This window comes from Gossypium raimondii, chromosome 7 (genome assembly GCF_025698545.1).
Source record: "Gossypium raimondii isolate GPD5lz chromosome 7, ASM2569854v1, whole genome shotgun sequence".
Taxonomy (NCBI): Eukaryota; Viridiplantae; Streptophyta; class Magnoliopsida; order Malvales; family Malvaceae; genus Gossypium; species Gossypium raimondii.
Genome location: NC_068571.1, coordinates 7,859,039 through 7,871,481, shown reverse-complemented (window position 1 = coordinate 7,871,481; position 12,443 = coordinate 7,859,039). Strand labels below are relative to the sequence as shown.

Sequence of the window (12,443 nt, the reverse complement as noted above, 5' to 3'; positions counted from 1 at the left end):
CCCCTTTTTACTCTTTTGTCCCCCTAACTTTCCATTCTCTTCACCATTACCACAAGTGTGATACATTGAACCTAGATTAGTTGTGAACCTCCCTTGTCATGCATCTTTTGATCCTCCTCCTTTTCAATGTCGCACATCCCTTAGTTCCTACACTTTTTTTTTTTAATTTTTCTCTCTATTTTGTTTAGCCATCAACCACCATTCATCTCTATTTTCTCCTCTCCTCCACCACTTCTTGGCTTAAACAACTTCCACCACTTCACCGAACCACCATCTTGCGCCACTCATCTTCTTTTCCTTCATCGTCGCTCATAGTGCCACCCTCCACCACCGTGCACCACCATGAAGACCACTTCCTTTCCTTTTTTCTCTATTCTTTTTTTCTCTCTTTCTTTTAGCAAGAGACTGATTCCTTCTCTCTTCTTTCTCCTCTACTGTAGCATCGCCGCCTCCGTCGCCTCCATCGTCAGACCTCTATTGCAGCCGTTGGTGGTTGAGTTTCTCTTTATTTTTTCATAATTTTTCCATCATTTCAACCAAGATAATGTAAGTGTAAGGGTTGACTAGAAACCCCTCTCCTCCCTATTTTCCCTCTTGACCGATTGTTCATAGGGTCAAGGTGAATTATTCTCTCATGTATTAACATTTAGTTATAATGTATTTTTGAAGGACCGTTCAACATCAACCCAAAAATTTATTAAACTTGGGAAAGGATCATGATTCTCAACATTCATAAGGGTAAGTGTCATTAGGGAGATTCGTTTAGTTAACTTGTCTCTTACGATGTTCATAAAAACATTAACAAGAGATCACCATTTGTGTGATCAGGTATTCTATTTGTTAGATTCAAGCATAGACGTCTTTAGAGAATTGAGACATATCGGATCTACAATCAGGTGTGGGTTTTAACATTAACAAAATAAATTTATGTTTTATATTGATTAAAATTATTATTATTTAAATTATGTTTGATGATGATACTTTAAGTATCCATAAAGAGAGATAAAACCCATCGATATGGACAATGTCAAGTAAGTGATTCCAAACCGTATATGTTGTGAAAAACATGTTGTGTGATCTCGATGATTATTATTGATATGAAATGTATGAAAATCTCATTCTCATATTATGTGATATTATGGCATATATGATTTTTACATGGCTTATAAAATGTGAAATATTAATATAAAGTGTATATATGTGATTTGCATGTTAAGCATGCTTATGTGATTTTAAGTGAAAAGTGATATAATGAGAATTTCTTACATGCCAAAGTGAAAAGTGATTTTTTAAGTGAAAAAGTGATTTTGTGGCCATATCACATGCATGGGGTGGGACATGTGCAAAGTGGAAGAATGTGGCAGTTTATCTGCAAAAGTGGTGGCTTGTCTACAAACTTTATTATGTGGTAGTATATCTGCAAAAGTGGCGGCTTTTCCATAATTTGATTATGTAGCAATTTATTTGCATTGTCGTGACACAGTTTACAACTTGGTGTGTTATCAGATGGATGAGTTTTGGAGAACTCGATTGTGGTGTGTAGTGGAGATGGGTAAGACCGTTTTCATAAAACCTGCATCATTTTACAAAATGTGTATTGACATGATCATGCATATTATAAATGTGAAATATTGAGTTATGTGAAACTAATATGAATATTATGATTGTATAATGTACATGTTCATATGTATGTGATTGTGTTTATGTTAATCTCATACTGTGCTTAAAAAGCTGACCCCATTAGTGCTATAATCTTTTAGGTAACACTTAGACACAGGACTTGGATTCAGCATCTGGTGGAACCTTTCGGATGGGTTTATCTTATGGATTTTTAACAATGAATTTTAAAATTATTTAGATTTTGTTTGTGGACTTTGGATTTTGGACATTTCTTTTTATTTTGGGTTGTGGTTTATTTTTATAAACTTTAGAACTAGGAGATGTGAGATATATTAAAGCATCACCATCAAGTTTGTCTAAATTCAACTGTCGGGCAGAAGAAATGGTAGGTACTAAGGCTTATTTACGTTTAGATGTACCTACTAGATGGAATTCAACTTATATGATGTTAAATGTGGCTGAAAATTATGAATGTGTGTTCGAAGCTTATGTTCATGATGATCATAACTATTTTTTAGACCTTAGTGCTGGATATGGAGTCCTCACATGTGATGATTGGAAAAATGTTCGAAGAATTACTAAAATGTTTGAGGCTTTTCATGAACTTACATTGAAGGTGTTTGGATAATTACATGTCACCTCTAATTCTTTTTTTGAAGTAGTCATAGATATGCATTGTCTTCTTGATGGGTGGAAACCTTGTAGGGATTTAGACATAATGTGTATGGCTTAAAAAATGAATGATAAGTACAAAAAGTATTGGGGTGATTCAAAAGTGATGAACTTGCTTATTTATCTAAAAGTATTTTTTGACCCACGACGCAAAATGAATTTTCTTGCATTTGTAGTCAACTTGTTGTTTCCTACTATTATAGATGACATTATAAGGATGATCAATAGAGAATTGCATTATTTGTTTGATGAATATTCTGCAATTTGAGGGAAACCATCACATAAACGTTGAAGTTGAATCTAATTTTCCTACTAGAGCTCTAGGTTCAAGTGAAAATTAACTAGATCAAGTAAAAACGAAGATAGGCTTAGTCATGCAACAATATATGAAGAAAAAACAACATGTTGGCTTGGAACGTAAATCTGAGTTGGATAGATATTTGGGAGAAGATTGTTAAAATAATTCAGATTCATTTGATTTGTTATTGTGGTGGAAAGTTAATAGTCCAAGATTCCTAATTGTTGCGCAAATGGCTCGAGATGTGTTATCCATTCCTATCTCAGCTAGTGCATCCAAAAGTGCTTTCCGTAAGAGTGGATGTGTTTTAGATAATTTTAGAAGTTCTTTGACTCCTTTTATAGTTGTGGCTTTGGTTTGCACACAAGATTGGCTTCGAAGATCAAAAGATCCTATCAACCTTGAGGAGTATGCGAAGGAACTTCAAAATATAGATGATGGTAAGGGATCTAACTTTAATCCAAAAAGTTAATTTCTTATTTTATTTATTTTTATAAACATTCTCACAATTTAACTAACATTTTTTTCTCTTTTGATATGTATTAGAATTGTCAAAGTTATCGGAACATGAAGATGGTAACATATTTAACTAAAACACAAAATTGAATGGTTATTTTATTTTTTCTAGTAAAGGTTTTCATAATTTAAGAATACATTTTTATTTTTGTTACAGAATTGTCGGTACTATCTACGGTGTTCGAAGAAGATGAAGCTTGAAAATAGTTTGATTTTAACTTTTTAGGATAGATATTTTGTTAATTCTTATGGAAACTTCAACCTTGTATTTGCTTTAATTTGGTCAAAACAATTGGTTAAACTCTTGATTTTTTTGTGTAGGAAGCTTGAATCTATTTTGTTGAATTCGAGTCTTGGAGCGTCACACCATCTACATCACACCATCTATATCGTACTTTTGGTATCATTTTGTTATATCATATTTTGTGTAGTAGTGGCATGTATCCCTATATCATACTTTTGGTATATCATTTTGTTATCTTGTATATAAGATAGTTATTGACGTATAATTATGTACTATGCAAATATAATTATGCGTGTGGTGTAATAGCTTATGTAGTTGACTCGAATTATGGCCATAATGATCATCTTGCAACGTTATGTATAGTTACTTCGCATGCTTAAAATAGTTCTTTACATGTAATTATTAAGTAAATTATATTTTTATGTAGTTAAATAATATTGTACTTCGTCTACTAGTTAAATAATCGGTCCATATAAACGTAACATTGAGTATAAATAATAGGGTTCGTTAACTTGACTCGAAATTTTTTGACTCAACTCGAAAAATTTTCAAATTAAGTTCGATTGTTAAAATAAGATTTGTCAACTTGACTAACTCAAAATTTTTTATTCAATTCAACTCGACTTGATCAAATACTCATTATTATTTATAGGATTGCTCGATGGTGCTCCAAATGTGATGGTCAGTTGTCCGAGTACACAAGAATATCATCAAAAAATACTAAGATAAACTTTCTCAAAAAATGGCTTGAAAATAGAATTAACTAATGACTGAAAGTTGGAAGGGGCATTGGTTAAGCCAGAAGGCATAATCAGAAATTCGTAGTGGCCCTCGTGGGTTCTAAAGGCAGTTTTGTGAATGTCATTATCCCACATGCGAATTTGATGGTATCGAGATCATAAATCAACCTTAAAAAAATAAGAAGCAATCCCTAGTTCATCAAGTAATTCTTCTATAACCGTGATAGGGAAGGTATCCTTGATGGTATGTTGATTTAGCTGCCTATAGTCCACGTAAAGGCGCCAACTACCATCCATCTTTTTCACCATACTACAACTGTCTTGAATGATCCCAACTTTAAGAATTTCCTTTATGAGCCTTTCCATTTCACGCTTCTTTACAATAGGATACCTATATGGTCTGCCTTCACTAACACATTCTCATCCTTGAGGGGAATATGGTGGTCTTGCAATCTGTGAGGTGGAAGTTCCTTTGGAGATCATAAAACATCTTCAAATTCTGCCAATACCAATTACAAATCCCTACTATCAACCAGACCTGACATATGTAGAAGGGTGCGCTTACTCAGGGTGATGAGCAATGGCCAAGTACTCTGATCAGACAGATGCACCAACTTAGTGCTTTGAGTACCTATCATAATCTGAATAGCTCCTAGAAGTATTCATTGTAAAGTACAATAGTGATCATTGTATACAAACTGCATAGTAAGAGAACTGAAATTCCAGACTATGGACCCCAAGGTGGTTAACCAATGAATACCGAGAACCATGTCACATCCCTTGAGAGGTAAGACTAGGAAATCTGTTGTAAATTACTGACCTTATGCCTGCCACTACATTGACATACACACACCCTGAGTAGACATGATTCCCCAATTAACAATAGTGACTTGGAACCTAGTAGAGGGTTTCATATGTAACACCCCATACCTAGTTCAGTCACCGAACTCGAGCTATGCCATGTCACTACAGTAAACAGAGAACATCCCATACCATCCCGGCTTAAAAATCATATTATCAATTCATAATATATACAAATCATGATTAACAAACTAATTCGGGTCCTAACCGAGCTTTTGAAAGCTCTAAAACAAGTTCGGGATTAAATAAAGACCAAATTAAAAATTTTACAACAAAATGGGGCAAATATGAAAATAGGTGTCACATGACCGTGTGGCTAGGCCGTGCGAAAGGTTGTGCCCGTGTGTGCATATGTCATATGGTCGTGTAATTAATTGGAACCGTGTGATCCAAATATTACTAAACCTACAGTAACCACATGAGCATGTGGCTAGCCCATGTGCTAGGCCGCGTGGGACAATTATGTGCCATTTTAAAAGTTATCTTGAACTAAACAAGCCTATGTTCTAAATAGTACCTAAATGGCCAAATAGCTTGCATAAGAATCAACTAATATTCATACTAACTCATGTAACAAACCATTCATATAACCATTCATCCATGTCATATAAATTTTTATTCATTTCTAAACATAACAATTTAAACAATCAACATCCATACAACAATTCACCTATATATGCTTTCCAACTCAACTCAAAACATACCTTATTTACAATTCTTAGTCTTCTAACCAATATGTCAATTTGGCACCATCACGACCAAGCTATTATATTATCATACATACCACCATGTCAAAATACATATTACTTAAGATATCATTCACATTCCATCATGGTCAATATTGCCTACGTTCATCAAGTCACAAACCAACTTGACCAACTAGATCTCCAATATACAACTATCTTTTGGCACATATACCAAACATTTCATTTTCATGCATTTCATGATTCAAGATCAAGCATACCTTTACTACATACATATTCACCATTTACCATATAAGCATGCCATGGGAATCTTAAAATTCAATCTTACATATCAACACTATGAACACTTTACCACATTAAACTTTGAGCTCAAGACATAAATCTCAAAATAGCTTATATACATGCCACATAACCGAAGTAAAAACAATTTCAAAATCTACTGAAACAGAAGTTTGATGGTGTGTGCCTTGAAGTTGATTCGACAACCTTGTTCAGCAAAATGTCAACTAAAAAAAAAGGAAATGAAATAGAGTAAGCTTTACGAAACCTTAGTAAGTTCATATAATAACATATACATTAGCTTACCTTATCAACCAAAAATACAATTATAAAACTAGGTATTCACGACATTTTCAATCCTGATATTTCATATCACAAGAAACAAGTGAGACTTTTCATATAATCATGTAACGTGATCTTCAATGTATAATTCAAGTATTCAATACATTTCAAGTCAACAAGTCATTCCTTTATTTTATTTAATCAAAACAACCTGATGAATAATATAAAAGAATTTGAATACATGGGTTACAATGACAGGGAGCACTGAAGTGCTAACAGGGCACAAAAGTGCGTATAGGAGCACGAATGTGGTATCAGGAGTACGAAAGTACTATCAGGAGCACTTATTCAGGATCCAAAGCATTTACAATGCCGTAACATTTTTCGGAATCAAAGCATGAATCAAAACCATTTTATAATCTTACATTTTTACATACAGGGTATCATCCTCACATTTGTAAATCTTTTCAATCTAGTCCAAACCCACCTGATATACTAGTTACGAATTACTCAAGATATATTAAGTACATAGAAACAACTATAATGTAAATGAATAACATTTAGAACATTTATCTTCACTCCATTTCTTTGAATATATTAAGTACATCTGTTTTATTTGAATATATATTCAGCAAATGTAGAAGAATAACTTCTCCATTTTCACTCCATTTCTTGGCAACGCCAAAATTACTAAAAAGGAATTTGTATGAACTGAAATATGTTAAATTAGTTGCAAATCTTTTCTAGTCCTACATGATATTTAGTTTTATCATCTTTATGTAAGTCGTTTATTAAATTTTGATATTGCTTATTGTTTTCCTCTTGTACTCTTATATGCAGTAGTTCTTTTCTTATGGAAATGATTTGTGCTCCCCCATGCATTTTCCCCATATTTTATAGTACTTTCTTGTAAAAATATCGGCCTAATTTTTATACCCATTAATGAATTATCTATGTTCTAGTTCAATTAATGATTTGTTGAGTTCACAAATAAATATAATATGATTTTTTTGTTGGCAGTAAGAGTTGAGTGCTATGAACGAGTTCAGGCTACTATGGCTTCAAAACGAGTATGCATTTTCTATTGTCGCAAGTGTATATTCTTTTTTAGAGTGAACCGATGTCCCTAGGTTTTTTTTTTTTCTTTTTTCTTTTTGCGATAACTACAAGCTAGAGTTGACCCACAAGCATCCCTTTTATCAATGCAAAAAGGGTAAACTACACCATAGGTCACCCAACTATAAGCCATTTTGGTTTTTGGTCACCCAACTATATTTTTTTAAATTGATCACCCAACTAATCGATGTTGTTTTTTTTGTCCTTTTCCATTAATTGCTCTAATAGGAGGGTGGCATGACAGTTGAAAAATTCTTATAATAAGAAATTTAGCTCTTAACTTTTACATATTATATCGATTTAGTCATAATTTTAAAAAAATTAACCGTCAAAATTTACAAATGATATCAAATTGATCTTAATTTAAAAAAATAAAAAAAAATTAAAACACATAAATATTTTCAAAAAATATATTAACAAATTCAGAATTTATATTAATATTAAATAAAATTTTAAAAAAACCCCTTCTCACCCCCCTCTCTCTTTGTTGTTGCTTTAGTAGAAAATAAAGAATGGTATATGCTTTCTTTCTTTATTATCATCAGTGAACTGATGAATTAGGTTAAGGGTCAGTTTAGCATTGATTCTAATAAGCACTCTTGGGGACAAAAAACACTTTTGAGATAAAAATATTGCTAAATAAAATGCTTTTGAGCTTTTCAAAAGTGCTTTTGAGCTTTTCAAAAGTGCTTTTAGAACAAAAATATTTTGCAAAAGTACTTTTTTAATCAAAAGCAAAAGCATAATATTTTAGTTTTTACTCAAAAGTGTTTTTTGACTTAAAAACACTTTTAAAAAGCTGTGCTAAACTAAACCTAAGCCAACAATAGCCATGCTTATGAAATTTTAAAAACACCATGAATCACTAAATCAACAACAACAGAGAGAGAGGGAGAAGGACGGGAGTGGGGGAGGACGGTGGGGAGGGTTATTTTATTTTATTTTAAATTTCATTTAATATTAATATAAATATTAATATAAAATTTAAATTTATTACTATATTTTTTGAAAATATTTATGTATTTTATATATTTCTTTAATTTTTTTTAGAATTAGGAACAAATTCTATTTGTAAATTTTGAGAATTAAAAATTTTAAATTATGAATAAATTGATATAATATGTAAAAGTTAAGGACTAAATTTTTTATTGTACCAATTTTTCAACCCCACTTCACCCTCCGTTATTGTAATTAATGGAAATGGGCAAAAAGAAAAAAAAACAATTTCAATTAGTTGGATGACCAATTTAAAAAAAATTCATAGTTAGACGACAAAAAAAGAAACAAATCCATAATTGTGTGACCGAAAAAGAAAATGACCCATATTTAGGCGACCTATAGTGTAATTTACCCTACATAAAAAAATAACATAATGTATTATATTAGAAACTTAGAAATGGACCGAATTCAAGCTTTGAATGTTCAAGTCTGAGTCTGAAAATTATTTTTTAAACTGTACTTTTTTATCTAAACTTATTTTTCGAGCCTAATATTTTTATTTAAACCCTTCTAAATTTGATGCATGTTCGTATAAAAAAAAGGGCATTGGTTAGTATCAAACTAATTACTGCATGATTTAGAAAATCAGAAGCAGTCTCTGAAATTAGAACACTTTGAAGATAAAAAGAAAAAATCATAGACTCAGCTCAAGTTGTTGATATATGCACATCGAGAAATTGAACAAGAACAATTTTCTAGACATTTCATTATCAAAACATCTCAAACAACAATAAACGAGATGGTTAAGGCAACTGGGGAAACTAGCAGTTAAAACAAAACTGGTCTGAAAGAGAGATATATATGTAATTAATAGCTGAAAATATAACGCCATCCGAACATCCATCCATCCACCTCATCATCAGGTTGTTTCCTTAGTCAGCTGAAGCCCAGTCTTTACGGATGTCAAATGTATAGTTGATCTCCAAGTGGCACTTGTTATCATCATCAAGGAACTGATAAAAAGCAATTTCGTAAGTAGAAATCACACTTGATATATAGATACATATGTAAAACTTAGTTGAACAAACCTTTGACTTTGCAGTATATGATCCTCTAGCCATAAAACCAGAAGGGGCAGTCTCTTCTGGCATTTCATGTGTATAAGGCTCTTGTTGAGGACTAAAGGTTCCAATCATATCTTTTGTGCTGAAAACTGAAAGACAAGATTCATTTTGAAGTGTTTTTTGTACCTTCAAATTTGTTTTTCAAGAATTAGGACATGTAATAAGAGGCTTACCCCTGAGACCTGATTTCCAAACAGTATTTGTGTACCTGAGACCAGATACAATGTTGTTGCTAACTTGGAAGGAGAATTTCAACCGATAATGGCTACCTTCTTTCAGTGTAAACCATAAGCCCTGGGGCTTTCCATCTTCAGGGATCGAAAGAACCATGTCTGGCCTTTCCGGCGACACGATGGCCACGCTAAGGAACTTTACTTCAGGATCAAGTGTTTCTGCAAATACAAGGGTGAAAACCACATCCAAAATTCTATCTATTTTGATTCATGTCAAATTCTGCAGATTCTTTAAGACTTGCATGAAAGATTTGTTTGTTCTAATTGACCTAGAGCCAGAGCAATAGTACTGAAACATGCCATACAATTGAATTATACAGAAACCTATGTTACAAAGGGATTTAAAAAAAGAAAAAAAGAAATGAAAGCGGTACCTCCAATGTTGTTAATATCCACACTTCCGAGAAGCTGTTCTTTCCACTTCCTTAAGCTCTCATCATCCTACAACTCAAGCAAATGATGATAAAAAGACAAATTCCAACTATACATGCATGAGAGTTTGAGTAAATCCAAGTGAAAGAAAGAGGATGAAAAGTTTAAACCTTATCTTTTTCAAGCTGTTCCTTGAGACTACACTGGGGACCCAAATGAAGTGCGCTCTCATCATCGTTATCCTCCTCCTGATCAGTGGTATAGAAAGAGGAATCATCACTCAATTGTCTGCCACCACCCCTGGCAGCTCCTCCTTCATCCTCGCTTGCCTCCTTCTCCTTGTTCTTGTTGTCATCAACTAACCCCATTGATATTACCGACACTTGGTGGAAAGCTCCCAAACGGCAAAGCAATCAACTCATCAACAGTGGGGAATGGGGGAGCAACAAACCCAAATTCAGTTTCGACCTTTGTTGTTCAAACCTAAGACCCAACAGGCAAAAGGGGAAAAGGAAATGGTGGGCAATGAATGAGAGTGGGAATGGTGAAGAAAGGTGAGGATTGTCTTAGGCTAAAGCAAAAAGACAGAAGAGAGAGAGAGAGAGAGAAAGGAAAGACAAAAAAGAAAAGCAGAAAGAAGGGGATATTGGTCCTTTGTCTGGTAGCTGAGAAAGTTTGAAAAACTCAAAATGGAGGAGAGGGAAAGCCGCAAAGAGAGTAGGGAGTTGGTTTTGTTTATTTGGATTTGGTCTTCAATCTTGAAAGGGTAAAACTTATAAGAAATGGGCATGTGGTGATCCGAATCTCAAGACATTGTATTATATCATTCTCTTTTACTTTTCTGTTCTGCGATAAATTAATGGGTTAATCGATTCTTACCAACATCTGTAAGAGTAGTTATTACCATTGGTTTGGAGCGTATATTTATTCTTCTTTTGGGTGTTTAATATGAATTTGTTTTTGAATATATATTTAAAAAATTACATTATATTCGTTTCATGCACTTCCACGTTAAAAAAAATAAAATCGTTGTACACTATAAAAAGGGTCACCCCAAGCCATTCCGGAGAAGTTCAGAAGTTCAAGAAGCTTAGGAAATGTCTCCAGAATTCTCTAAAGAAGTCAAAGAACTTAAAGAAATTCTGAAGAACACCGCATCAATTCTGAAGAAAAATTGCCTTCCGATCTAATTCAACAGTGGAGAAGAAGACAAAAGTTGTTCCTAAAGAAAACCACATTTCAATCCAAATCAACTAAGAAAGGATGTCCAAACCCGTTTCAAGAGCAAGCCAACACGACCCTTGAAGTAATCTACATCCATCCAAGATTATGTCCATGACTTTCAGGTATTGAATGATGTTTTTCTTTGTATTTAATAAATTTCTAAATATTATAACTTTTCTATTAAAGTTATAAATAAATTTGACTCCGAACTTTCAAGTCAACTTTCGACTCGAAATTTGTGTGTACAAATTTCTGGCACACCTGGTGGGACAATCTCTACCTTTCATCTCTTCTCTCAAAAATCAAAGTTCAAAGTTGTGATGGCTTCAAAGAAAATCATCATCACCAAGCCTGTTCAAGTTATTCCTGCAACCTATTCAGCATCATCATCAAGCAACAATGTCACTGCTCACCCCTTTGGCACTAGACAAAAGACAAAAGCTCTTTAAAGTTATTCAGACAAGTGTTGGATTTGGTGCCCTAATTGTAGTATATTCATTTGTATACTTTAATGTAAGTAAAAGTCTGAGTTCAATAGATAAGGAACCGAAAGCTGGTGATTTGGGTATACAACTTCTACAGTATGTAGCATTATTTACGATAGTAAGATTCATAACCCTAGAAATTAGTAAATGATATTCTCTCATTGGTAATACATGATAGATGAAAAGTAAACATGGTCATGGGTCGTATGTCTTTGTGATAAATGACTTAATTATTATTTTGATAGTGGTTGACTTTCCAAGAAGAAAGATTTAATGGTTACCATAAGATAAAATAGAATCATATTGGGAAAACAGATTTATCCCAAAGAGACACTTATGACAAGGTCATTGGACGAGCACTGATCGAGTAGCTTTCGTAATGGTATGTAATTGGAGAGAGCTTAATTACGATACTATAGTGGAATGACTTCGTGACTAAATGAATTTATAATTAATAGGAAAAAACTAGAACTTAATTATAAATCATTTGAGCCCTAATTACATATGTGCAATCGATCTCTCTAGTAGCTAGTTGAAACCAAAAATAAATTGCTTATAGAATTAAATGAAAAGAAATGGATAGAAATGATAAAGTTAAAAAAATAGGTTACGTTCGAAATGAATATGGTATCTCATTAAGTATGAAAATGACACGATAATTAATTTAAGTTTTGAATTATTATTTAATCAAACAATTGAAGTTTGAAAATGGAATTAAATTAATTGGTCATTTG

The 12,443-nt window shown here is 32.9% G+C and overlaps 1 protein-coding gene across 1 annotated transcript; it reads right to left on the bottom strand.

Annotated features, from left to right (window-relative positions):
* Positions 1 to 8,944: 8,944 nt before the first annotated feature.
* On the bottom strand, positions 8,945 to 10,750 carry LOC105802724 (rho GDP-dissociation inhibitor 1). The gene is made up of 5 exons (XM_012634543.2): positions 10,171 to 10,750; positions 10,003 to 10,069; positions 9,569 to 9,787; positions 9,360 to 9,484; positions 8,945 to 9,284 (listed from the first exon to the last, which is right to left on the bottom strand). The coding sequence occupies exons 1-5, from the start codon at positions 10,366 to 10,368 to the stop codon at positions 9,204 to 9,206; spliced, it is 690 nt and encodes a 229-aa protein (XP_012489997.1). The 5' UTR covers positions 10,369 to 10,750; the 3' UTR covers positions 8,945 to 9,203.
* Positions 10,751 to 12,443: the final 1,693 nt, after the last annotated feature.